General features: G+C 42.5%; 1 protein-coding gene across 1 annotated transcript in view; it reads left to right on the top strand.

The window, feature by feature from the left end:
• Window positions 1-21,511, top strand: part of GABRP (gamma-aminobutyric acid type A receptor subunit pi) — a 29,561-nt gene extending 8,050 nt beyond the window's left edge. The window contains exons 2-9 of the mRNA XM_032768769.1: window positions 67-179; window positions 7,306-7,373; window positions 10,384-10,601; window positions 11,416-11,498; window positions 15,330-15,467; window positions 19,317-19,469; window positions 20,195-20,388; window positions 21,209-21,511. Coding sequence (XP_032624660.1) covers window positions 67-179; window positions 7,306-7,373; window positions 10,384-10,601; window positions 11,416-11,498; window positions 15,330-15,467; window positions 19,317-19,469; window positions 20,195-20,388; window positions 21,209-21,511 — 1,270 coding nt within the window. The remainder of the gene's footprint in view (window positions 1-66; window positions 180-7,305; window positions 7,374-10,383; window positions 10,602-11,415; window positions 11,499-15,329; window positions 15,468-19,316; window positions 19,470-20,194; window positions 20,389-21,208) is intronic.
• Window positions 21,512-24,442: the final 2,931 nt, after the last annotated feature.

Raw genomic sequence — 24,442 nt, 5'->3', positions numbered from 1 at the left:
CAGCTGCACAACAGATGCTCCCAGCATGACCTACCATGCCTAACAATATGTATTTGTATATTTTAGAAAGTGCACCCTGGGCCATAAATCGGACACACACAGCAGTGACACGTTATCACTCCCTGGATTTGAGAACCTCACAGAGGGCTACAACAAATATCTCAGGCCATACTTTGGTGGTACGTCAACAGAACATTTCAGTATCTGATAAAAGGATTATATAATCAGTAACGTTTGCATGGAGAGAATGATGTTTTATGGGTTTTCTTTAGCAAGCACTACTTTCTGTCCCTGTTAAATTAGCTGGGACTGGAACTATGTGCCCAAAGTCCATCCCCACCTACCCCCTCCAATTCTGTTTGCTCAATGGACTCCATGTGTATGACTGAAGGCAGAATTTATTCCCTTGGAACATATTTGTCTGTGAAATAAAGAACAGGAAGCCTAGAGAGTTTTGACATCTGTCAAATTAGTTACCTTGGGCTAAATTCTGCTCTGTTACAACCATGCAGCCCCTTTGTTTCAGTTTGTCCCCTTGGTGTGGCTGTGTATTTGTTAATGGACATCCATTTTATAAGGGTCATTGTGGCTACAAATGAATGAGGCCTGCCTCCTTGAACTGCAGCATTGCTCGCTTCTAACTTCCTTCCTGTTTAGTCCCAGTCTCTGGGGATTTGTTTCCACTGTGGAATCATAGACACTAAATTCTAAACAGCCTATGCCCAGGCTTTGCCTTAAATTTTGTGAAGGGACAGCCTCCTCAGTGCACAGAGCATATCTGGATGTTCTGTGAAGTGCAGATGACCAAGCCTTATGCAGTCTGATTACAACCCCTATGCCATGTAATGTAGCTGGTGTACCTTGGCTTTGTCTTACACCTTTTAGCTTCTCTCTCTTTATCTTCCTCCTGTGGTGATAAATCTCTACAATAGTGGAGTTACATAGACTAATGACCACTACGTCTGGTATTGTGGAATAATACCAGCTCTTCATTGAAATTTGTCCCATAGGACAACAGATGGTTATGAAATAGAAGAGAGAAGTTTAAATGCATGCAAGTCAATATCAGCACAAGTTTAATGTGTCCATAACATGTTGGATAAAAATTGTCAGGACTCTGGCACCTAAATAACTATCACTTTGGAAAACAGGATCTAGCTCCTAAATCACTTAGGCACTTTTGACAATTGTCCTTTTTGCAACTTGAAATCTTATTAGGCAAATGAAAAATATGAATTCTAGGTACATTTAAAAAATCTTGTTAAACCTAACTGACTTTTAGAAAGTGGGTGGCTTCAATTCTAACTGGCAAGATATATAGGATTGAGCAAGTCATATAGGCGAAAAAAGTACACGTGTTGACTAGATAGCTATATATGGCCTGTTCCTGAAACATGGTGACCACCTGCAAATAAGCAGAATTTTTGGGTGCTCAGCACCAATCAGGATCAGGTCCCTGTGGCCCTAGGGCTTAATTCTGCCTTCCTTATGCACCCAAATCTCCCACTGAAACCAATAGGAATGGAGTATTGGGCCCAGTGCATATGAATGTTTGTGATCTGTGGGTTATGAAGAAAATGTTTTAATATGTTACTGTGCTATATATTTGCTACTGTGATGATGGGATTTGATCTTCCTTGAGTTCACCCTTATTACAATAAAAAGAGGCAAAATATAAACTGACTTACACTAATGTCTTCTGACATTTCCTAGGGTCGAGCTGCCCTCTTGTGGTGAATCCTAGCTTCAGCACTTGAAAAGAGGCAGCCACACAACCAAGTTATGTGGTTCGTTCAATGTAAAATTGTGTGTGTATCGACCCAGTGAAAGGGGATATTTTGTCTCCATTTTGTCATGTATTTTAGTCACTGACAAGCTACCTCCTTTCTAGCTAAAGGTAGTGTAATGACTTGTACCCGGGTGGGGTTCTTTGGGCAGTTAGCCTTTATATATCCCAGTTCATTACACTTAAAGTATCTTCCAGCCGATGGGTCACTGGGTCGAGGTGAGTTACTGGAGACTGGTGAGGTGGAAGGATAGGGTGTCTGTGGCTTTCCTTGGGTTGTAAGAGGGGTCTTGGGTTGCCCTCGGTTGTAGGGTTTATTGTCAGTGTGCCCTGCTGGGGTATTCATTCCCTTGACAGTAGGTTTTGCTTTCTGCCACTTTCCATCCATTTGGCTCCAATCTCCCCCCACCTCAGTGAGATTTTGGTTTTCCATCTTGTATGTACCGTGTTATGTCTCAGAACACCATGCCAAGAACTGCTCCATTTGTAGAGGAGGTGCAGTTCTTCAGGGATTAAACATTGTTCCTGATATCCAGCGCCTCATAATTCTTTCCAACGTAGTAAGGCCGTGTCATGGGAAATGACACATCTGTTTCCACTTTTGGGTTCTGAAACGCTGACGGGGCATGATCTGGGTTATATGCCCATTCTGAACTGGCCTTGGTTGAAACAACGTTTATAATGTTCATTCTGTCCTTTGGCATTTCAGCCGCCACCTCTGCTCAAGGTCCACTGAGGCTGTACCTCAGCTCTACCATGTACTGGTCTTCAGGGATCTACCCAAGGCAGCTCTTTCAAAATTTCTAAGAAGGTCTCAGTGTATCACTGCCTTGTAGGGGGAAATTTCCTGTGCTGTGGAACAATCATTGTGTAGGGTTTTAGGATTGGCTGGAACATTTCGCCTAGCCGCTCTCAACTCCAGTTCATGCTTTCTCTGTTTTTCTCTCTCTTCACTTTCTATTGTTGTGTTTTCCCTCTCTCGTTGGTGGCTGCATCTTTGCTGCTTGTCTCTTTGTGGGCTGCCTCTATTTCTTCTGTTTCCTTCTGTAGCCACCTCTTCTTCTTGTAGTTTCCTTTTGTGGGCTACCTCTTCTACTTGTAGTTTTCTTTGTGGGGCTGCCTCTCTTTGCGAGTTCTGCCTTTAATTAGTTCTATCCGTCTCCTAGTTGTCATTTCTTGGTTCTATGGCTTGTTGCCTATGCTCGTTCCTGTTTCAGGCTTTCCTTGTAACTCATGGTTCCTGCTTCTTGTGTTGGGTGCCCTCTGGTGTTACTGTTCTGAACTGCTGGCTCTCTGTTCCTCCGGGGCTGCCCAACAGTCCTTTTTTTCTCTTTCTAGCTAATCTTTCACATGCAATTAAACTAAAAAAAATAACTTATTTGCATGTGTGTTTTGCTGGGTACTTTACTCACACAGCTGAATACTATTGTTAAACAAAGACCCTTGTCAACGATTAATAGTTCCTTGCTTAAAATGCAGCCAAACTGAGCAGAGAGAAACAGAAAAAAATTTCTCTCTGGCTCCGTTTAAAAACCAACCCTTTCTCTCTGCTTAACAGCCCTAGCAGAGAAAAAGAAAAATAATATTCCTACTGCTTCTGGATGTCTTATCTAATACCCACCGTCTGCCACCATGTTATAAGCATAAGTCCCAATTCTGAACCTATAGCGTCCAAAATGTGGGTGCCTGCATGAAACCTCCAAGCTTATACCAGCTTACGATCTGAATAGCGCTGCCACCAGCCAGATTCAAGTGCTGGCGCACTCTGGTCTCCCCAAAACCTTCCCTGGGGACGACACACAGAACTCAGATGCCCTAGTCTACAACAAAGGGAAATAACCCCCTCCCCTTGTCTCCTCTTAATTCCTCCCAGGCATTCCCCTGGATGGCCTGGACGATCACCCTGTTTCAAGTCCTTGAAATGCAAACGACAGACAATAATTAAGTTTCTTTCACCCTCAGTCAGAGTCCCTGCAAAGGTAAGCTTTGCAACTCTGACAAAAAGAGATTTTCCCTCCCTCCTGTCCTTCCTCCCCACCAATTCCCTGGTGAGTTCTAACTAGGAAAAAATCCAACAGGTCTTAAAAAGAAAGCTTTATATAAAAAGAAAGAAAAAGACATAAAAATGATCTCTGTATCAAGTTGACAATATACAGGGTATTTGGCTTAAAGAAAAATGAATAAACAGCCTTATCCAAAAAGAAATGCAATTTAAAACATTCCAGCTAACTACACACATGTAAATACAAAAACAATATAAAAACCTATTGTCTTCTACCTTTGTACTTACACTTGGAAACAGAAGATTAGAAAGCTTGGAGACACAGTTTACTCTCAGAGCTGAGAGCAACAGAGAGAGAAAGACACACACCCAGAAGTTGCCTCCCTTGAGATTTGAAAAATCTTGTTTCCTGATTGGTCCTCTGGTCAGGTGTTTGGTTACTTCTTTGCAGGTGAAATAGGCATTAACCCTTAGCTATCTGTTTATGACAGGCTGTTCTTTAAGGGTTTCACTTTACGGACACTGAAGCGAACTCCATAGAGGGCTCACCCAGGCCCATAAGCACCAGTGAGGCCTGCTTTGTCACCTTGTGTGGGTCTTGTGTGCTGAGGAGAATTTCACTCCATATGTACTGAAATCTGCTAACTAAATTTCTAGTAGGGCCCATTTCCTGACTTGGGAAACACCTGCCCAGGGGACAGGAAACCCCACAAGTTCTGACTTCATTGTTCTACTAAGTGGACTGAGTTTTCTTCCACCTCTACAGAAATGGCAGGAGTTTGGCCTCCTAAGTTCACAAATCTTCCTGACCTCAATGCACCACAATTCATGCTCCCCATAGAATAGTGATGCCCACAGACTGCTGTGCCGCCCAAGCCACCCCTGGGGGGACGGGGAGAGAGACAGGGTATTCACTGTGCACTACCTCTGAAGGGACAACACATGAAGATAACGTTGTTGTTTTACATAGCAATTTCTTGTGGGTAAGGAAATTGGGGGCAGGGAGGGCAGATGGGGAACAGTGGCACAGACAGCAGCAGTCTCTATCTGGCCCTGCACCTGGCCCATACCCTCCTAAAGTACATCTACTGAGAGGTTTTTATGAGATCAGGAAAATAAGGAACAATGGCAGAGACCTGGCAATTCCTCTTCCATCCTCTCCAGATAGGCTTCTGCCATCTGAATTCTCTGTGCTCAGTGAAGCAGCAGGGTCAAATGGGCCCTATCCCAGGAGACAGAAAGCAGATTTCCAAAGCTGGGTGTGCAAAGGAGAACATGTATCTTTTCTCCATAAAGCAAATCTCTCTTCCCATATGCTTCCAGTGTACCTTACAGCACTCTGTCCTCTGTTCAATTCCAATTACAAGGCAGGACGGAGGTGGCCACATTAAAACAAACCTAGCACGTTGTTTGTTGCCAAACAATGGTTCACTGGGGCACAATGCTCACTCACTGTAAAAGATTTCCTTAGATCCCCTTTGGCAGGTTCTCAGAGTGCTGGGCTCAGCACTCTGGGACAGGGCAGGTCAGACTCTGTGCACGGACAGTTGAGAGAGTCCCTAGATCAGGTCTCCACTATGAGCGTGTGTGTACACTGCAGTTGGGAGGTGTAATTGCAGCACATGGAGATGTACTTGAGATAGCTTTGATTTGAACCCAGTGATCACTTTCAGCGAGTGGTGCTGCTCACATGAGAGGCCATGGCAGTTGATTAGACTCACAAAAGGTGAAACCTGAATCACTTATAAATCTCTGAATAACTAGAATTGTAGGGAACAAAATCTCACCCTCCCAAACTCAGGGACAGGCTGCAGGACTGTAGAGGGAGAGTGAGGCTGGGGACTCCGCCTTGCTTTGCATCAGGAAAAGGCTGTGTGGTTCAGTGGACAGGACATGACTAGAAGTCGGGGGGCTCAGTTCTATTCCTGCTTCTGGTTCTGACTCACTGGGCAAGTCACTTAATTGCTCCAGGACTCAGTTTTCTCATCTGAGAAATGAGAATAATACTTCTTACACACCTCTCTAGAGCACTCTGAGATCAAGCCATGGAAAGTGTTATATAACAACTCAAGATTGTTATCATTACATATGCTGAGTCATGTGTGGCTCTTGATTTCTGTGGCTGATTGTAATGGAAATATTGCCTACCTGGATTGCCTGAGTGTATGGCCACTGGTGCTGCATGTGATCATTTCAGTCCGCTGAAAAGTTTTTGAGCATGAGATTTCACAACTCAAACAATCTGCTCATGTTTAACTCTCTGAAATTTAGTCTAGTTCTTTGGTCGCTGGCAGCCATAGGGACACCCCTATATGTAGGCTTGGAAGGATTAGACTTGTATAGGTAAATGTTGATTGCATCATACGTGTGCAAACCGATGAAAAAGTATTTCCATCAGTAATTATCAAAATAGACAGTTAGGCAAAGTAAGACAAATGATTCTTGAAGACTTATCAGTTCAGAGAGAGATCTAGGGGTCATAGTGGACCACAAGCTAAATATGAGTCAATAGTGTGATGCTCTTGCAAAAAAAGCAAACGTGATTCTGGGATGTATTAACAGGTGTGTTGTTAACAAGACACGAGAAGTCATTCTTCCGCTCTACTCTGCGCTGGTTAGGCCTCAACTGGAGTATTGTGTCCAGTTCTGGGCACCGCATTTCAAGAAAGATGTGGAGAAATTGGAGAGGGTCCAGAGAAGAGCAACAAGAATGATTAAAGGTCTTGAGAACATGACCTATGAAGGAAGGCTGAAAGAATTGGGTTTATTTAGTTTGGAAAAGAGAAGACTGAGAGGGGACATGATAGCAGTTTTCAGGTATCTAAAAGGGTGTCATCAGGAGGAGGGAGAAAACTTGTTCACCTTAGCCTCTAATGATAGAACAAGAAGCAATGGGCTTAAACTGCAGCAAGGGAGATTTAGGTTGGACATTAGGAAAAAGTTCCTAACTGTCAGGGTAGTTAGACACTGGAGCAAATTGCCTAGAGAGGTTATGGAATCTCCATCTCTGGAGATATTTAAGAGTAGGTTAGATAAATGTCTGTCAGGGATGGTCTAGACAGTATTTGGTCCTGCCATGAGGGCAGGGGACTGGACTCGATGACCTCTCGAGGTCCCTTCCAGTCCTAGAATCTATGAATCTATGAATTAGAGTTTGATTTTAAGGCTGTTTACTTTGTATATTTTGATGTTGACAATTTGATTTAATGATTGCAAGGCTTTAATTTTTTTAAACTGTGTCTACTGTCATTAAATAATTGTCTGATCTCCCTATAGTTTCCCACAACTGTGAAAATTTAAATAGCTAGATAAAAATCTTTAAAATAAACATTGATATTATGCATCAAAATTATAAAAAAAAATCTAATTCTTGCAAGACTACCTATGTGTGCTGCTTGATTGAGTGCAGAACTGAATTCCATACTGAAGTGTCCATTTCTTTTGTTTACTACACAACAACATAGCATTACCTTCACCCTTTTTTCTCTCTAATCTAAGCCTCTCTATCCCTCCCCAGGGAAACCTGTTCAAATAGCACTGAGCCTGGATGTTGCAAGTATTTCAAGTATATCTGAGAGTGACATGGTAAGTGACTCAGTCTCGATCATATACTGAGGAGAAAGGGGCCAGTTTGGCTCTGTGCTCTGGAGGGGATCCAGGTTTGAGACACCAGAGTTGGAGACCAAGAGTGACTGATCGTATTGGGTGCCTCTGTTCTTGGGAGCCCAGTGTGGCAATTCCCAGCTAAGCCACAGACATCCTGTGACCTTGGGACCAGATAGTCACTTGGGACGAAATCCTCAAAGATATGTAGGCATCTAACTCCCTTTCAAAGGGAATTGGGTGCCTAAAAACCTTTGACAATCTTGGCCATGGTCTCCCTGTGCCTCAGCTGCTCATCTGCAAAACAAGGATAATAGCACTTTCCTCACTCACAGGCTTCTGTGAGGATCAAATCCATTCACAATTGTGAAGCACTCGAGTGCTACAGCCAAGGGGATATAAGGACTGAGTTAGAGACAGAGACAGGGGGCTGACTGTCAAAAGGCAGGAGCTCAGCATGTCCTGAAAGTCAGTCCCATTTGAGGGGTCTGAAGCTAGGCACCAAAAATGGTGGCACACAAAATTATTATTCACAATGGAAGATTTAGCCGTGGGCTGCAGCTGTTGTACCTTTTCATCTCCCATTCTGTTCCCTGCAGAGTCTACTCTTGTAGGCTTAGGCATGACACTGGGTGTTGCTCCAGAAGCCACCCCTAGTCCTCCTCTTTAGCCTTCAGATTGTAGAAGAGTAAAGTGGATAAAAGCTGAGGAGAAGCCCTAATGTCCAAGGGGAAATATAAAGGGAAACCTTCACCAAATACAGGGTATTTTCATGAGTCCAGTCGCCCATTCCTTGTAAAATTACCCCTTTCTACAAAATATATTCCCTCCCCATCCCACCTAAATTCCCCTTGTGTCAAGGAGAACATTATAGAGACATATTCTATGGCTAGATAAATAATTGAAATGACCCAGAGGCTTTCCCCTTCATCACCAGTATTAATAATTCACTATACTGAAACTCTTAACAGTGTATCATTTCAATCACTTAAGTCATGGAGTAGAATTTACTCCCCCACCCCCTCCCCCACCCCCACACAACAGTCTGAGAATCAAATCTGAAGAGTGAGAATAACATAATTTATTTAGCACCTTTCATACCAAAGGATTTTACAAACCATCTATTGAACATAAGGGAATCAATACATCTGCCACTGAAATGCAGCCTTGTCTGGGCAGGAACATGGTAGCTGTATAACAATGCACAACAACACTACACAATCATGAAAGCTGCATTTAGTTTATCTGCAAACTAGAGAGCCAAGGGTTGTCACAAAGTCCTGTTATGTACCCAGGAGGTTCAGTAAAGAACTGTCTTTGTATCCATTACAACTGAGCCCTGATTTTCTCTTTATCACGGGGGCACTATAAAACTACTTCATCCACTTGAAACCGCTGGGGGGATTTTAGACATGCTGGATATTGCAACCAAGTTGGAATTTGACCAGGACACTGGACCAGGGCAACAGTTGGTCAAGATCTTTTTTTTTGACTCTCCTACCTAAAACTTCAATCCCATCACACCCCTAGTCCCTGGCTTGTGCTCAGTTTAGCACCGACCTGACAGAAGAGTAACACTACAAGCTTTGACTGCACTTCCTACTTTATTTGGCTTAAATAGCATGTTATTTTCTTACATTTCTTCAACATATCACCCCCCAAATACCTCTTCTCTAAGCACAACCTACCTGCCCCATCTGAGTGATCTGAATATAGCTCCCAATAATGAATAAAGGAACAAATATTGTACAAGACCAGTGGCATGACTCATTCGTGGTCCTGCTGATCTCCATTACTCCAAACTGTGTTATTCTTCTCATCATCACTGGATTATTCTTCTCATTATCTTCTATGCATAGTCTTTCCTTTCCTTACACAATTGCCTTCCATGGCTTAAACAAATGAACTTTCAATAGGGTGAACAGGTAAAATGCAGGTGGTGTTTGCTCTTGGATTTTTAGCTCTGGTGAAAGCCAATGCAGCTGTATTTGCATTCCTGCTCTCCCTCTATGTGGCTATTTTATGTGTCTATATATATTATATAAAATTATATAAGTAACCTACACACGAATGCAGTATATATATATAAATATATATAAAATAGCCACATAGAGGGAGAGCAGGAATGCAAATACAGCTGCATTGGCCTTTCACCAGAGCTAAAATCCAAGAACAAACACCACCTGCATTTTACCTATTCACCCTATTGAAAGTTCATTTGTTTAAGTATATATATATATATATACTGCATTCGTGTGTAGGTTACTTATATAATTTTCCCACACTGGAAGCTATTTCATATGTAATTGATGTAGGGTCTTGAGTAAGCCAGTCAACCTTTCTGCTTAACTATGTAAAGTTCTCCTCACACCTTCTATGGGTCATCTCAATTATCACTTCAAAGGTTTTTTTTCTTCTGCTGATGATAGCTCATCTCAATTGATTGGACTCTTACAGTTAGTATGTGTACTTCCACCTTTTCATGTTCTCTGTATGTATAAATATCTTCTGTCTGTATGTTCCATTCTATGCATCCGAAGAAGTGAGCTGTAGCCCATGAAAGCTTATGTTCAAATAAATTTGTTAGTCTCTAAAGTGCCGCAAGTACTCCTGTTCTTTTTGTGGATACAGACTAACACGGCTGCTACTCTGAAACCTGTTATTATGATTATGATTGTTTATTGGGTATGAATACATGAAAAACCTCAAGCAAACAGAGGAACTAAGTTTAGAATTCAAGTCTACCAGCTTTGTCCTGTGTGTTTTAAGCTGCGTTTGGTGTGTTACATGCCCTACATTTAATGCTATGGCTGTATCCTTCAGGAAAGACAGCCAGATGTTGTACAAAGGAGGGTGAAACAAACACACACACACACAGTTTTTGAAGACTATGCCTCAGCCTCCTTAGTATGTTTTGGACATAGGAGGTGGACACCAATGCCTCATAAACATTCTTGCTGCGTGTCTTCTCACGCCTGCCTTTCTCCTTCAGGACTACACTGCTACAATATACCTGCGGCAGCGCTGGACGGACCCCCGCCTGGTTTTTCATGGCAACAAGAGCTTCACTTTGGATGCTCGTCTAGTGGAATTGCTCTGGGTGCCAGACACATATATTGTGGAGTCTAAACGGTCTTTCCTGCATGACGTTACCGTGGGGAATCGTCTTATAAGATTATTCTCCAATGGCACTGTCTTGTATGCATTAAGGTAAGTCACGTACTGGTGGTGAAGAGCAAATTATTAAAACCACAGGATCAGAATGTGTGTAGGCTGGTGTGGCCATCATGGTTAACAAGAGCTATGGAGTCAACAGGCCCCTGGTTTTGACATTATTTTCTGGATCTCAGCGTACTTTAATTGCCTTAGCTGCAGTTGCACATTCCTACCAGTCAGTGCAGTTGTTATCTTGTATTATTTCTATTGCATTAGTCCCTACGAACTCCAGTCAAGGATCACTGTCATGTCCCCGCCCCCCGCCCCATCTGCTCCTATACAGAGAAGTAACACAGAAGACTGTCCCTGGCCAGCGAGCTTACAATTTCAGTGACAGACAAAAGATGGCAGGTGGATAAAACAGAATGGGCTGGAAGAATGTGAGGGGCGGAAGTAACAAAATGAACAAACTTTAGCAGAAAACTGGACATCTTGGCTTGCTGCTAGCTTAACCAATACCAGCCAGTGGTGATCTTTAGGTATCACATTAATATTCAGTTAAAGCTACTTGTGTCATTTCCCCATTAATGTCCCATGTTCATAGAGCCAAACTGTGCTCTCTCTTACACCAATGTTAATCCTGAGTCACTCTATCTCCGCTGAGTTAGACTACACTGGCATAACTAAGCTCAGAATTTATACCTTAGGATGCAACTTCTCTGGTGTTATTAGTGCATTGATTTCAAAAGTCAGAACTATCCAAAAGCCTGATCAGAATCTTTGGGGTCTGTGTTTGCTATTAAAAATAGAGACATCCTGCAGTATGTTTTTACTGCACAGCTTCCGATCTCTCTCTCTTCCCATGTAGAATCACTACTACTGTTGCATGTAACATGGACCTGTCAAAATATCCCATGGACACACAGATGTGTAAACTGCAGCTGGAAAGCTGTAAGTATAGCATTCTACAGATGCCTGAGAATATTTGTCTGGCCTATTTTGAATCTGTTTATTTGTATGTAGGTGTCCATTCAAATATTTGGTTTTAGCCAGAACAGCCTCTGAAAATGTGCCTTTATTTCTGCAAATATAGAAACTTTTCAAGAAGAAAACAGTTCAACTTAATTCTTCAAATATAAATTATTGTTATTCTAGGGTGTATAAGGTTCCTGTCCTCATGGTCCCCAAGTGCACTTTATAGACGTCAGAATGGTGATAAACACTACCTTCCCCCAAACAGTCAGCTGGTATTTCAGTCTGTCACATAGAAGTAAATTATACTGTCTTTCTCTAAAATCACCTCCTTTTGAGCACACTCTTTCATTAGGGCTAGCTTTTGGTACAAAAGGTGGATAATAGGACCCAAATTTTCAAACGAGTGCCCTCAGTTATCATCCATATTGCACCCCATTCACACATGCAGTTCATGTTTGTGTATGCAGAAATCTTGGTCTTGAATGCATGCATTGTACAGTAAACTTGCATAAGTCAGACATGCCCACTCATGAAAATTAGAGACTAAGTAGAATTGCCTAGATTGTGGCTAAGGAAGAATTTGGCTCTACAGGTTTCATTGCGGGGCTGATGGCTTCCCCTCTGAATAGGTCTGTCAGTTATTGATGAAACACACAAATGCAATGAGTTGGTGATAATCTCACTCTGGGTGCTAATGGACACATGTCCATATTATACAAAAAAAGGTACCAAATCTGCAATTAACCAGTGCATTTGATGGTATGGTTTGAACTGTTGCTTTCACTGATTCCCTGGGAATGAATGGTGCATGCTAGTCTCTAGAGTCCTCAGTCCAGCAACTTTCACCTGTGCTAAATCACCTACCATAAGTTATTTTCAAGGCAGAGAATGTTTTTTATAGGGGGAAGAGCTGAATTCAGGAAATGTGTATCGCCTGTGAAATTAGTGAGCTCAAGCTAGGGCAGGTCCTAGCACAGGAAGGCACAATGAAAGCTTTCCCATCTATGCCCTTTGTTACAGTAACATAAATGTTGGTGAGAATGGAAACCCGCTCCTGCAAGCCCTTTGTCCACAGAACCCCACAGTGGTCCTCTCTGGGACTCCTGGCTGCAGGGCACTTGCAGGAGCAGTGAAAGTCAGTGAGAAAAATGCTCTTGGTTACTTAAACTCGAAGGCTTGGATACTGCAATGCTGACCATTTATTGACAACAGACAATGCACAGATAACCCAACAGTAGTTGCCAGAGAGAGAGAACCATGGGACTTGCACCAATACATTGTGGCTTTCAGGAGAGGGGATCTCTGCTCTGGATGCTAAGCAGAGGTCAGCTGACTCCCCCACCATTCCACCCATCTGTAGGCAGGCTTCCTTCTCAGCAGTCTGCATGTCCAGACACTGCTGCTCCCCAGAGAAAGAGTCTGCTCAGATGTGGCGCACTCAAAATCTCAATGAAAAGAAAGAAATTTTTCACCTCCTGCTGGGACAAAAGGAAGGGGAGCTCCCACCTAGCCTCTAATGGAATCTCCATTTTCAGGCATTCTTAAGCTGGGGCACCCACACAGGGCTCCCAATTCCCTGCCTCAAACTGAGCACCCAGAGAACTCATCTCCTCCTTCCTCCCTGTCTGCTTCTTAAATTCAGCTGTGCAGGAAGGTCTCTGCCCAGTGCTCCAGGTGAACCGAGACACTCTCCCCATCACAAATAGTTCATCAGTGAAGATGGAGCTTTTCTTAGCTCCATCCTTGAGAATCCTCAGATTAAAGCAGAAGCCAATCTGCTGTTTCAAACCACAAAAAATAAATGCCTGAAATCTCATTATTTAAAAACCAGGTTTGACTTGCCAGCTTCTAGAATGGAGCTCCTATGGAAGCGCATATTATTTTCACATTAAAATCCTATTAGTTCACCATGATTAACTTTATTACAAAGAATAGCACCTGAAATAATGACGATTGGCCTTTTCTTTTAAAGTGTAGCTGGCTTCAGACTTTTTTTTTTTTTAAAGTAATTGGGTCTTACCTCATGCTCAGTTGCTGTCTAATTCCACTGAAATTACATGCATATTGCCAGCTGGAGATTTCATTAGGATAAATGCCTGGAATTAATGCTATTTAAATATATGCTAGATAAATTAACAACCTGTCATTTATTATAAAGTTTCCCGAAGTAACTGCAATTGCTATTATTACAAAACTGTCCAGAAACTTTGAAAAGTCACATGGTTAGGGTTTGCATGCAGGGATTCAGAACCTGTGCATAGAATTTATGAATACGTCAGAGGCATGCTCCAGTAATTTGTGTTTAATAGAAAACACAATTAGATAAACAATACAGTAGGAAGCGTGGTAGTTTTCCTACAAGGTGTGAACTGGTGACTATTGGCCAACCAGTGTCACTAGTAATTTTTCACACAGACATTTAATTAAAATAATCAAACTAATGAGATTAATGGGCTTATTCACTAAATTAATATGAGTTTTTTGAGCTGGATGGCTATTCAGTGAGTGAGTAGGAACGTCATGTTATTAAAAAGATCACTCACTTTAATTTGGGGTCATGTTATGCTGTCACTTAAACTTCCAGAGCCAGATCCTCAGCTGGTGTAGTTTGGGGTGGCTTTGCAGAAGCCAATGGAACTATGCTGACTTATAGAGCTGAAGATCCGGTCTGGGCCCATTGTTTTCAGTGGGGAGTTCTATTTCAAAATCAATGGTGGCCCTGATAAATGACACTCACAATATTTGAATAGTCCAGTTCAGGGCTGATAAGGTCCCAGATGTTTAGATGCTTGTCCAAAGCATCTTTGAAGTGTGCATAAATGGGTGAGCTGTTTGGTTAGGAAAGCCACACACACATAAGATTTCTGACTCTTCTGCTTCCAGTCATGAGAATTTGTAACAGTTTACAGAATTGATTCTAGAAGAGGGTGAAGGGTTGGAGATGATGTGTACTTCTTTCATCATTTTCATCCCTAGTAAACCCATATGGCTGATGTAATTATCCATGGGGATTGTTGTTATTGACCAAGATCACCACTTGCAATCAAATTAGAGCTGAGTGGGATTTCCGCCTTTTAAAAAATATTAGTAAAATAAAATTCTGTATGCAGATGATATGAAATAGGAGCTGACTCTTCACTGCCTTGCATGTTATTTTTTGCTGGGCAATGTGGATGCAGATCAGAATTCGCCACTCATTTTCAACACTGGTAGAGACTTACACCCACATGAGCAAGGGTAACTGACTGCAACAGGCACTGAAGAATAAAGCCCATACAGCCTAATTTCAATTTAAATTTGATCCAGAAGAATAAAAATATGGCTAATATAAGAGCAGCCACTTTCACCAACACTGTAAAGTAATTATACCTATAAAACAAAACCTGTAGCTACTGGTCTACACTACGGGGTAAAATCGATTTTAGATACGCAATTTCAGCTACGTGAATAACGTAGCTGAAATCGAATATCTAAAATCGATTTACTCACCCGTCCTCACCGCGCGGGATCGATGTCCACGGCTCGCCATGTCGATTCCGAAACTCCGTTGGGGTTGGTGGAGTTCCGGAATTGATATAAGCACTCTCAGGGATCGATATATCCCGTCTAGATTAGACGGGATATATCGATCCCCGAACAATCGATTTTAACACACCGATACGGCGTGTAGTCTAGACGTGGCCTAAGTAATCTCGTTGCTTGTGGCTCCATAGCTGAGTATTTCTGATTCTCTCCAGTAGAGGGCAGTATGCCACACATGGACTAATTGGTTCATTACAGTAATACGGCGCTTTATGTTATCTGTAGGGGGATATGATGGAAACGACATAGTGTTCACTTGGTTTAGGGGAAACGATTCAGTCCATGGCCTGGAAAAACTGCGTCTCTCCCAGTACACTGTGGAACGTTATTACACTCTGGTCACGAGATCCCAGCAGGAAACAGGTAAAGCAGGGAGGTGGGACTGAAGGAAGAGCATGTGTATCTCGCAAGCCTGTATAATTTTTCTCTTTCCATTCTATGCAGTGATGTCTTGCAAGCCAAGAGGACATGAGTAGTGAGATCATTAACACTTCCTAGTCCCAGTGGAAACAAGGCAGTAAAATTGCTTCTATAGGAATAGGTGATATGTTCCTTAGGTGTCAAATAAAAATAATAACAATGATACCTAGCTCTTGTATTACACTTTTCAGTGGTAGATCTCAAGGTACTTTACAAAGGGAGGTAAATATCATTATTCCCATTCAAGTCAGGGAAAATATGGATTTCACACGTGCCTGAAATCCACTTGACATTTTTATTACATCAGAAAAACCTAGATTGTGCTTTCTGCATCTGCACACTATGAATATTGCATTAAGCATTCTAGGAAACACTTAAAGTAACTGGGATCAAAACTAACTTGTTGAATATTTGTTTCCAAAGGTCACTTCTATCTTGATGCAATGGGAATGTATTTCTCATTACCAGCTGGTTTAAACTTCCTTCCCTCCTGTCAGAGATAATATGAGGAGTGAAGCAACCTTCCTCAGGGTGACCAGATTTTCAAAATGAACCAGGACCCGGGGTGGGGGCCTAGCAGCAAAGGATCAAAGGTTTTAAACCCCAAGGACATCCTGGCCTTGTCAAGATACGAGCTGTCCTTAAGCATAGGCAGCATAGGCGGCTGCGTAGGGCATCAGAAAATTTAGGGCACCCCTGGGTCTTAGTGTCCACCCTTCTGCCTCTTCCTATCCGTATTCTGACACTTCCTGCACGCTCCCAACAGAGCTATGGAGGGGATCTAGTAACTTAAATGTGAAAAAGCCTTCCAGCCTGCCAGATCTATTAGCACAACATTGAAACTGTTAAAGAGCCACTTAACAGGCATTTGCCACTCCCCAGGTATATACTGTCAGTTTCTGAATTTACTGACAAAAAATGTTGTGCATTATTGTAATATTTACTCAGAAATGTTAGTCTTCAGGACCTTAGTTTAAAATTCACTTTAAAAATATTTCATTAGTGTGTTGCTGAAGATTATAAAATCACATCTCTAAAACATCCTTGCATAGATTTTTAGATGTACAATCTGAGTATTCATCTTTAGCCTTAAAATAGGGATCAGCAACCTTTGGCACATGGTCCATCAGAGAAATCCGCTGGTGGGCTGGGACAGTTTGTTTACCTGCAGTGTCCACAGGTTTGGCCGATCGCAGCTCCCACTGGCCACGGTTCGCTGCTCCAGGCCAATGGGGGCTGCAGGAAGCGGCGGCCAGCACTTCCCTCGGCCTGTGCTGCTTTCTACAGCCCCTATCAGCATGGAATGGTGAACTGCAGCCAGTTGGACCTGCGATCAGCCGAACCTGTGGACACTGCAGGTAAACAAACCGTCCCAGCCCACCAGCAGATTTCCCTGACACGCCATGTGCCAATCCCTGCCTTATATGCTTGGATCTTCAGACATATAGTTTTTTAAATAAATCCTTCAAAAGAGCACCCTTATCTAAAATATACATTTTAATTTTAATTATTATAGTACAAAAAATTTCTTCCAAAGTCTTCCTATCCTTTCTGTCCATCCCTTTCTCCCTTCACCCACCTGTTGAAGAAAGCCCTTAAAGGGACAACACCCTTTTCCTTCCAGATAGCTGGACAAATGAGTTTCCTCTTCTTTACTTCTGACTATTTGATGAACTAGTTTTAAGAGAAACCTCCAGCAAAATCAGTACCTTAGTAAGATATAAAATCCTTTGTTATGCCTAAAATCTTTGGAAACATATTTTTTAAAGTTAGTGAAATTTCATAAACATGTCTATTGTTATGAACATCACACAAAGTAAATTAATGTTCTCTTTTTCTAAAAGCAATGAACATTGTTATGAACACACTAATCCTCTGTGACTGATTAATTTAAAAGAATGTCTTTGTTTCAGTTAAATATGTAGTGATGTGGAATGATTACTTTATGAAGGCTTAAGAGTACATTTAAAATATAAAATCATCTTAGAAATACTGATTAATAAAATGTAAAACAGAAGAGCTGCATCATGTTTTCCATAACATTAATGCTGTATTCAGCAAGACAGCTGACTTGCCCTTACTACAAAGTTTTTACAAATAAATCTCTGACAAACTTCAGGGTGTATCAAAAAACCTATGACTGATATTTTTTATTCCCAAGTTTAGTGCTTTTAATTAGGTACCTTCTGCATGTCCAGTCTTCACCATCTGGCATGCAGTGGAAAAAACATTCCATTTTCTTTAGAAAGAAATTGCAGACAAATTTTTTTTTCAAATGGCATTTGCTTCATTTGGGTTCAGGGATTTGGCTGGAAGGGGGTGAGCGGGGAAGGAAGAAAGAAAGGAGAAGTGGGGAGAGGGCAGGGCCTGGGCAGAGTGAGGTGGGGCCTGGGACAGAGCAAGAGTGGAGTATGGGTGGGGCCATAGGCAGAAGAGGTGGGCTAGTGAGCTAGCCTACTCAAACAGCGCTTCATCCACTGCCCATGACAGCAGGTAAGAGCAGGTAGGCTCCCGCACACCCAGTGCACGGTGCAGTGTCCTTAGGCAGAGGCGTATTCAGAGAGTCGAATGTGCCAGCGCGGCGCATGCTGCATGAGGAAAAGGGTACGGGGCTCTCTGCGGGGATCTGTGACTCTCCGCCACCACGAGATTCGCTGGGCAACTCGATATCCTTTGCTGCCTCATCCCTCCCCACCGGGCTGTGAGCTCGGGCTGCCATCAGACATAGGGGCACCAATTTAATAATAATAATGCACAGGGTCCCATAAATCCTAAGGACAGCCCTGACAAGAGGTGTTTATTTAAGAAAACGGATACAGGCAAACAGATGAGCTTCCACACAGCTTGGTTCCAGTTTTGGTATCCCTTGTTTACTAGAGATCACATCCTGTCTGGAACTCTATACAGCACACAGACACCACTAGTGGCTATATCATATATTGTATTTAACCAAATCATTACAGACGTGCTACAGCTGTTCTATGGTACAAAGCAGAGAGCTGAAGTGAGAACACAATGTTGCATCCAATTGTAATGGCACAAACATTCCATCTTTCCCGTTGGCCTTCCATGGTTGAGAACTTCAATTCTGTGGTGATATTCCCAGTTCCTACCAGCCTACGAAGCAGAAACCTGAGATCACCTGGGCTGCTATTAAGCTACAAGGCCAACCAGCTACCACCCTTGCTGTTTGCTGTAGGAAACTTAAGAGGCGCACATTGATGTGGGAAGTATTGTAACAGGTTAACCAGACTTAAAGACATTATGGGACAGATGTTAACAGAGTGCTATTTCTGGGCCTGATCCATAGCCCACTGGGTTCAATGGAAAGACTCCCATTTACTTCAGTGGGTACTGGATCAGAATCTTAATCTGCCAAGGTCCTTTCAAAATGCTTCCTTGAGAAAAATACTCTGTGCTGCTTGTTAGAGAAGAAATGAAGGCATCAACCTGTCTTCAGGCTTTGTTAGGGTAATAGTATGGAATATTGCCTGTAAATAATAAGTTGGGGAGTCCTTAGTGAGCTGCCTATTTGTTTTAAATATCTCTTGGTTACCGTACATTGTTAATTAACTTACATTGTACATTGGTTTGTTTAGGAAATATGAAATGAATAAAAAGACAAAATGGGTCAGTCTCTCTACTGATGTAACCTGATATCACTCCAGTGACCTCAGTGGAGCTGCGCTGGTTCACATCAGCTAAGGAACTGGCCTATGGTCTGCTTGAATCCTAATCAAAGTCTCTCTGGAAGCCTTGCTTTTGTGGCATGTGTCCTTGCTTTCCTAACAGGCAACTACCCGAGACTGATACTGCACTTTGAGCTGCGAAGAAATATCCTGTACTTCATTTTGGAGACCTATGTTCCTTCCACGCTGCTCGTTATCTTGTCCTGGGTTTCTTTTTGGATCACCCTGGATTCAGTTCCTGCAAGAACCTGCATTGGTGAGCTGCTGCTGGGGGAAGGGTACTTGAGGCATGTGCAAGTGATTGGGCAGTGTGCAGTACAGTCAAATGCCAGCTTTTCTCAGATGAGCATGGAAATGGAGAATGACAAATACAAAAGGCCTTGTTACACTTCAGCTTTGGCATGTGGAGAAGAGCCAGATTAGGAGGAAGGAGGCTGGAGAAGTACATTCTAGTTGGAACACTGCCTCCACCACAGCCCTTCATTGCCAGGGCTCCAATGCGATCCAGGACCTCAGGCGCGCCTGCTGTCCATTTCAGGCTGCCTTCCATCTACCAGGGTATCTGCATCTGAGTTAATACTGCAGGAAGTGACATCAGTTAGGTTCTGCACCTCCCCCAGAGAGGGACTCTTTGCACTAGCTGAGGATAAGAAAACAGCCTAGGGGAGGGAAGAAGAGCACCACGGAGGGGATGACATTTTACACTGGTGCACTTCAGTATCCATGGGGCAGGAATTTCTCTTCCCACTGGATTCCCTGAGTGGCGAAGCTGCATTCTCTGCTTCCCCCATCTGCACAAAGTGGTATGAAGTGCTTACCATTGTAAATCAATGGAGGATTTGGATTTGGTAGTGTTATACTCACTAGGCCTTGGTATAAAGGACTATCCAAGGGGTAAGAGAACCAGGCTTTTTGTTTCCTGAAGTATGGGTGAAATGCTTTCCCATTGGACCTGAAAATATGTCCTTCTCCGCCTTACAGGAGTAACAACTGTGCTGTCGATGACAACTCTGATGATTGGCTCCCGGACCTCGCTGCCTAAAACCAACTGCTTCATAAAGGCCATTGACGTTTATCTTGGCATCTGCTTCAGTTTCATTTTTGGTGCCCTGCTGGAATATGCAATTGCTCACTACAGCTCATCACAAAAACATGCAGCTAAAGAGCCTCAAAAGGTACATACAGAAGTGCCTTAATGAGCAAGGTGATATTGAGTCAGCCATAGTTGGTCCTTGTTAATGGCATATCCAGTGAATAGTGAACTAGAGAAATAGTATTCCTATTGGGGGACAAATAAGAGGTACATGAGTCTCTCTTGTTCCTGTACCCATTAAGCAATGGTATATACAACTCCCACAGTCTCATGCAACACTGGCCCATAGCCATGATGCTACTGTTTGGCAACACTTGAGTGCTACTATCTCCAGAATCCTAACAAATCTGACTGTGTTCACGGATTGTCTAGATGCATGTTAATAGCCAGAAGAACCTTTCTTACTGGCAAAATTTGATGAGTAACTGTGCCAAGCCAAAGCATTACACCAGTGGGGAAGACTGCCATGACCATGGGGAGAACTGCATGTTGCAACATGAAGCCTGCAGGGGCTTTTCTTTCCTATTGACATGCAGCCTTACGCTGTGCACCCAGCTGATTTTATAAGCTAAGAGGACTGGGCTGGTTCAGTGCTTGGAATAGAGGCCTCTAAGGAGTACCTCCATCCTTCAGGAAATGCTGCTGTGATCCATAAGATGGCACTTACCGAGTGTTTAAATTTTGCATGTAACAACCCTAGCATTATGGGTCATCAACAATCTAAAGCATAGGACTCTACCACTTAAGCTAAAGGAGTAACTCCCTTAGTTGAGACCTGTGTGTAGTCTCTTATCTTCTGTACAGAGCAGCCAATAGAGGAGGATATGACACACTTAGCCAGTGCATTACATATGTATCCAAATCACATCACCTAACATTAATTTCATTCTATCATCTCTTAGGGGCCTACCAAAGAAACTGAAGATGTCCACATCACGAACATCCTCAATAGCTCCATCACCAGTTATAAGCAGAAAATAAGTTTAGCTAGCACTGAGATTTCCAGCGATAACGTCAACTATTGTGACCTGACCATGAAAACCCATGACAAAATTAGGTTTGTGTTGAGAAACAAAATGCACAGCATCATAAGCTATTTCACAATTCAGAATCCCAGCAATGTTGACCATTACTCAAAGTTACTTTTTCCTTTGTTTTTCATGCTAGTCAATGTATTTTACTGGGCTTACTATCTGTATTTTTAGAAAATGACACCTCTTCATTCTCACACTTCAGAGGAGCTTGAAACCAGGTGAGACCAACCCACCTTTATTCCTTGATACCCCTTACTGGACAGAACACTCACTGAACTAATCCTACCACATTACAATTGTCCTAGAAAGAAAGGTAGATCTTCCACAGCTCATAGAAGGAGCTACAATTCTCAGAACTTTGGGGACCAGGAATACAGCCAATGAACCCTTATTATTGCTCTGTAACCAGCATTTTTATCCTGCTCCTTGTCTTGAGTTTCTTTTAATATATGTGGGTCAGAGTGTAGTTGTGATTCAGCCACTTTTCTCTCCATAGAATGCTATTAATCTACCATGGCAACTGTGATGCACTGTACCTTGGGGGAACACCCTGCACCCCCACATTCATCCTTATAATATGATTGTGTGGTATCCAATGCAAAGTTTGTCATGTCAGGTGTCTTCGGAAGGCTCGTGATGCACTGACCATTGTTGTTATAGTAATGTTACAGGTTGTAATTTCATGTATATAGTTATGAGGCTGAAAATGTGTCCTCATGGCTTAAAACAAGCCTAGACAAAAACTCTCCAGGAGCAGAGGGGCAGTTCACACCTCATCAGGGCATATATGGGACAAACCCAGCCCAGCCTCACAGGAACAAAGGACATTGGCCTAGGCAACAACAAAGGATCTGTTGGACTCTAAAATGAGTCACCCCCACCCCCCTTGGTCAGTTTGGGACTACAATGAGGTAATGCTCACCTGACTCTGAAGGGGGGGGCAAAGCTAAAAGGGAAGAAAGAACATGATAAAAGAGACAGATGTCTTCCACCTCCATCTACAGACACCACCACCAAGCAGCTGAAGTGCTGATCAAAGGGGAGAGCCTGGCTGAAGGGCAACCAGCCAGCCTGTGATGAGAAGCATCTAAGTTTGTAAGGGCAATGAAAGTGTTAAGATCAGCTTCAAATGTGTTTTGCTTTTATTTCATTTGACCAAATCTGACTTCTTGTGCTTTGACTTATAATCACTTAAAATCTATTTTTGTAGTTAATAAATTTGTTTGTTTATTCTACCTGAAGCAGTGTATTTGGTCTGAAGCGTGTCAGAGACTCCTCTTGGGATAACAAGCCTGGTACATATCAATTTCTTTGTTAAATTGACAAACTCATATACGCTTGCAGTGTCCAGTGGGCATAACTGGACACTACAAGATGAAGGTTCCTAGGGTTGTGTTTGTGACAGGAGATATTGGCTAGTGTAATTTGCTTGCACAATCCAAGCAGCAGCTGGCCAAAAGTGCTCATTCGCATAGCTGGGAGCAGCTTACATGCTAAAAGCTGTGCGTGAACAGCCCGGGAGTGGGGGTTCTCACAGCAGAGCAGGGTAAGGCTGGCTCCCAGAGTCGAGGATTGGAGTGACCCGGCAGCAAACTGATCCAGATAACACTGGGGAATGTCGCTGCAACTTTTGTTACCTCTGACAATTCCTCTAACATTGCACTCCAAATATTGTTTGTGCCAGCTTCCGGGCAAGTGTTTTTCTGATGTCTGTTGTATCATATGGAAAAATGCAGAGTTTCACACACACACGCACACTGAATTTGCAGACGCAGGAAGGGTCATAATGGTGCAGTTTGAAAATGCTGATCCCATTTGTGTGCACAAAAATGCGTTCTTCATACAACACCAGGTCCATGTGAAAAATATATTGCCCATACAAGATTGGGGAGGGTCGTTTTAAAGGCCAGCTTCCACCCCCTTTGAAAATCATTTCTTATCTTTCATTTTAAAAATTAGTCAATTTCTAGCCTTCGTAGTTGCAGAGAAAAGCTTGAAAATGTTTAAAATCTCGTGATCTTTAAGCCAATCTCATGATTTTTGTGGGACTCAATCCATGATTTTGAGCACTTGAGGTTGGCAATAGGGCACTTGTTTCTGTTCGTGAATAAAAGCCCAAGAGCACAAACAGTACATCATGCAGGTATTTAATCTCAGTAGAGTTCTCTCATCCTGCTTTTAAAAAAAAAAAGTTCCCCTAACATTCTCTGTGCCTGGAGATTTATTGAGATCCCTCTTGAACTCCTATACTCCTGGATTCGAGTGCCTAAAAACTCAGCATCTTCCTGTCTCATTCTTTTTCTACAGTGTGACACATCACTGACTCTATAGATAATTCTTTGTATGACTCTTTGTAATAAAATCAGAAATCTAAGTAGTGAAATGATAATGGGACAAATTCCACTTCGTTATGCTGGTGTAAATGCTGAGTAGATCAACAGATGTCAGTGGCATAACCCGGGAATAACACTGGTGTATTGGAGAACAGAATCAGGCCCCTGTGGTTGCAGAGTGCATATGCTGGAAACTTCAGGTCAAGTGAAGTAAAATTCTTAATCCCATAAATTTTCCATCCATATATCTCATCAATGGCCAAAGACTGTGAAATAAATACAGAACTGCAGATTAAAACTTTGTACAGGAAAATTGCTCCAGATATGCAGAAGCTGAATGTTAACCATGCATTATTACTGAGCTGGGTCCCTCTTGAATATTCCACTCAAAAACCCAAGCATATTTTACAGGCAATTTGGTTTGGAAATTGGACTAGAGAACTCTATAAATCAGACCATTGCACACAATTGCCAGAGCTACCTAGTCTCTGCCATTATCGACATATCTTGAGAATAGCTCATCTTTGATAATGTTTGTGTGCTTGCTTTTCTAGTCCTGGCAGGAAGTGAGGAGGAATGTGATTTATTTTTAAAGTTACCTGAATATTTTTAATCCTCTGGTTCTGGCTGTCTTTGTTGTTGTTTTTTAAAAGCGGTCTCTGTTAATTCTGCTACTGTCCATGCCCAATCATCGATCTCTGTTTAGAGAGTCAGTCATGCCCTGAGATCTGGGTATAGAGGGAATCTTCCAGCGCCAGACTTCACCGCT

The sequence above is a fragment of the Chelonoidis abingdonii genome, chromosome 7 (assembly GCF_003597395.2).
Source record: "Chelonoidis abingdonii isolate Lonesome George chromosome 7, CheloAbing_2.0, whole genome shotgun sequence".
Taxonomy (NCBI): Eukaryota; Metazoa; Chordata; order Testudines; family Testudinidae; genus Chelonoidis; species Chelonoidis abingdonii.
This window is presented reverse-complemented; position numbering and strand designations above follow the sequence as displayed.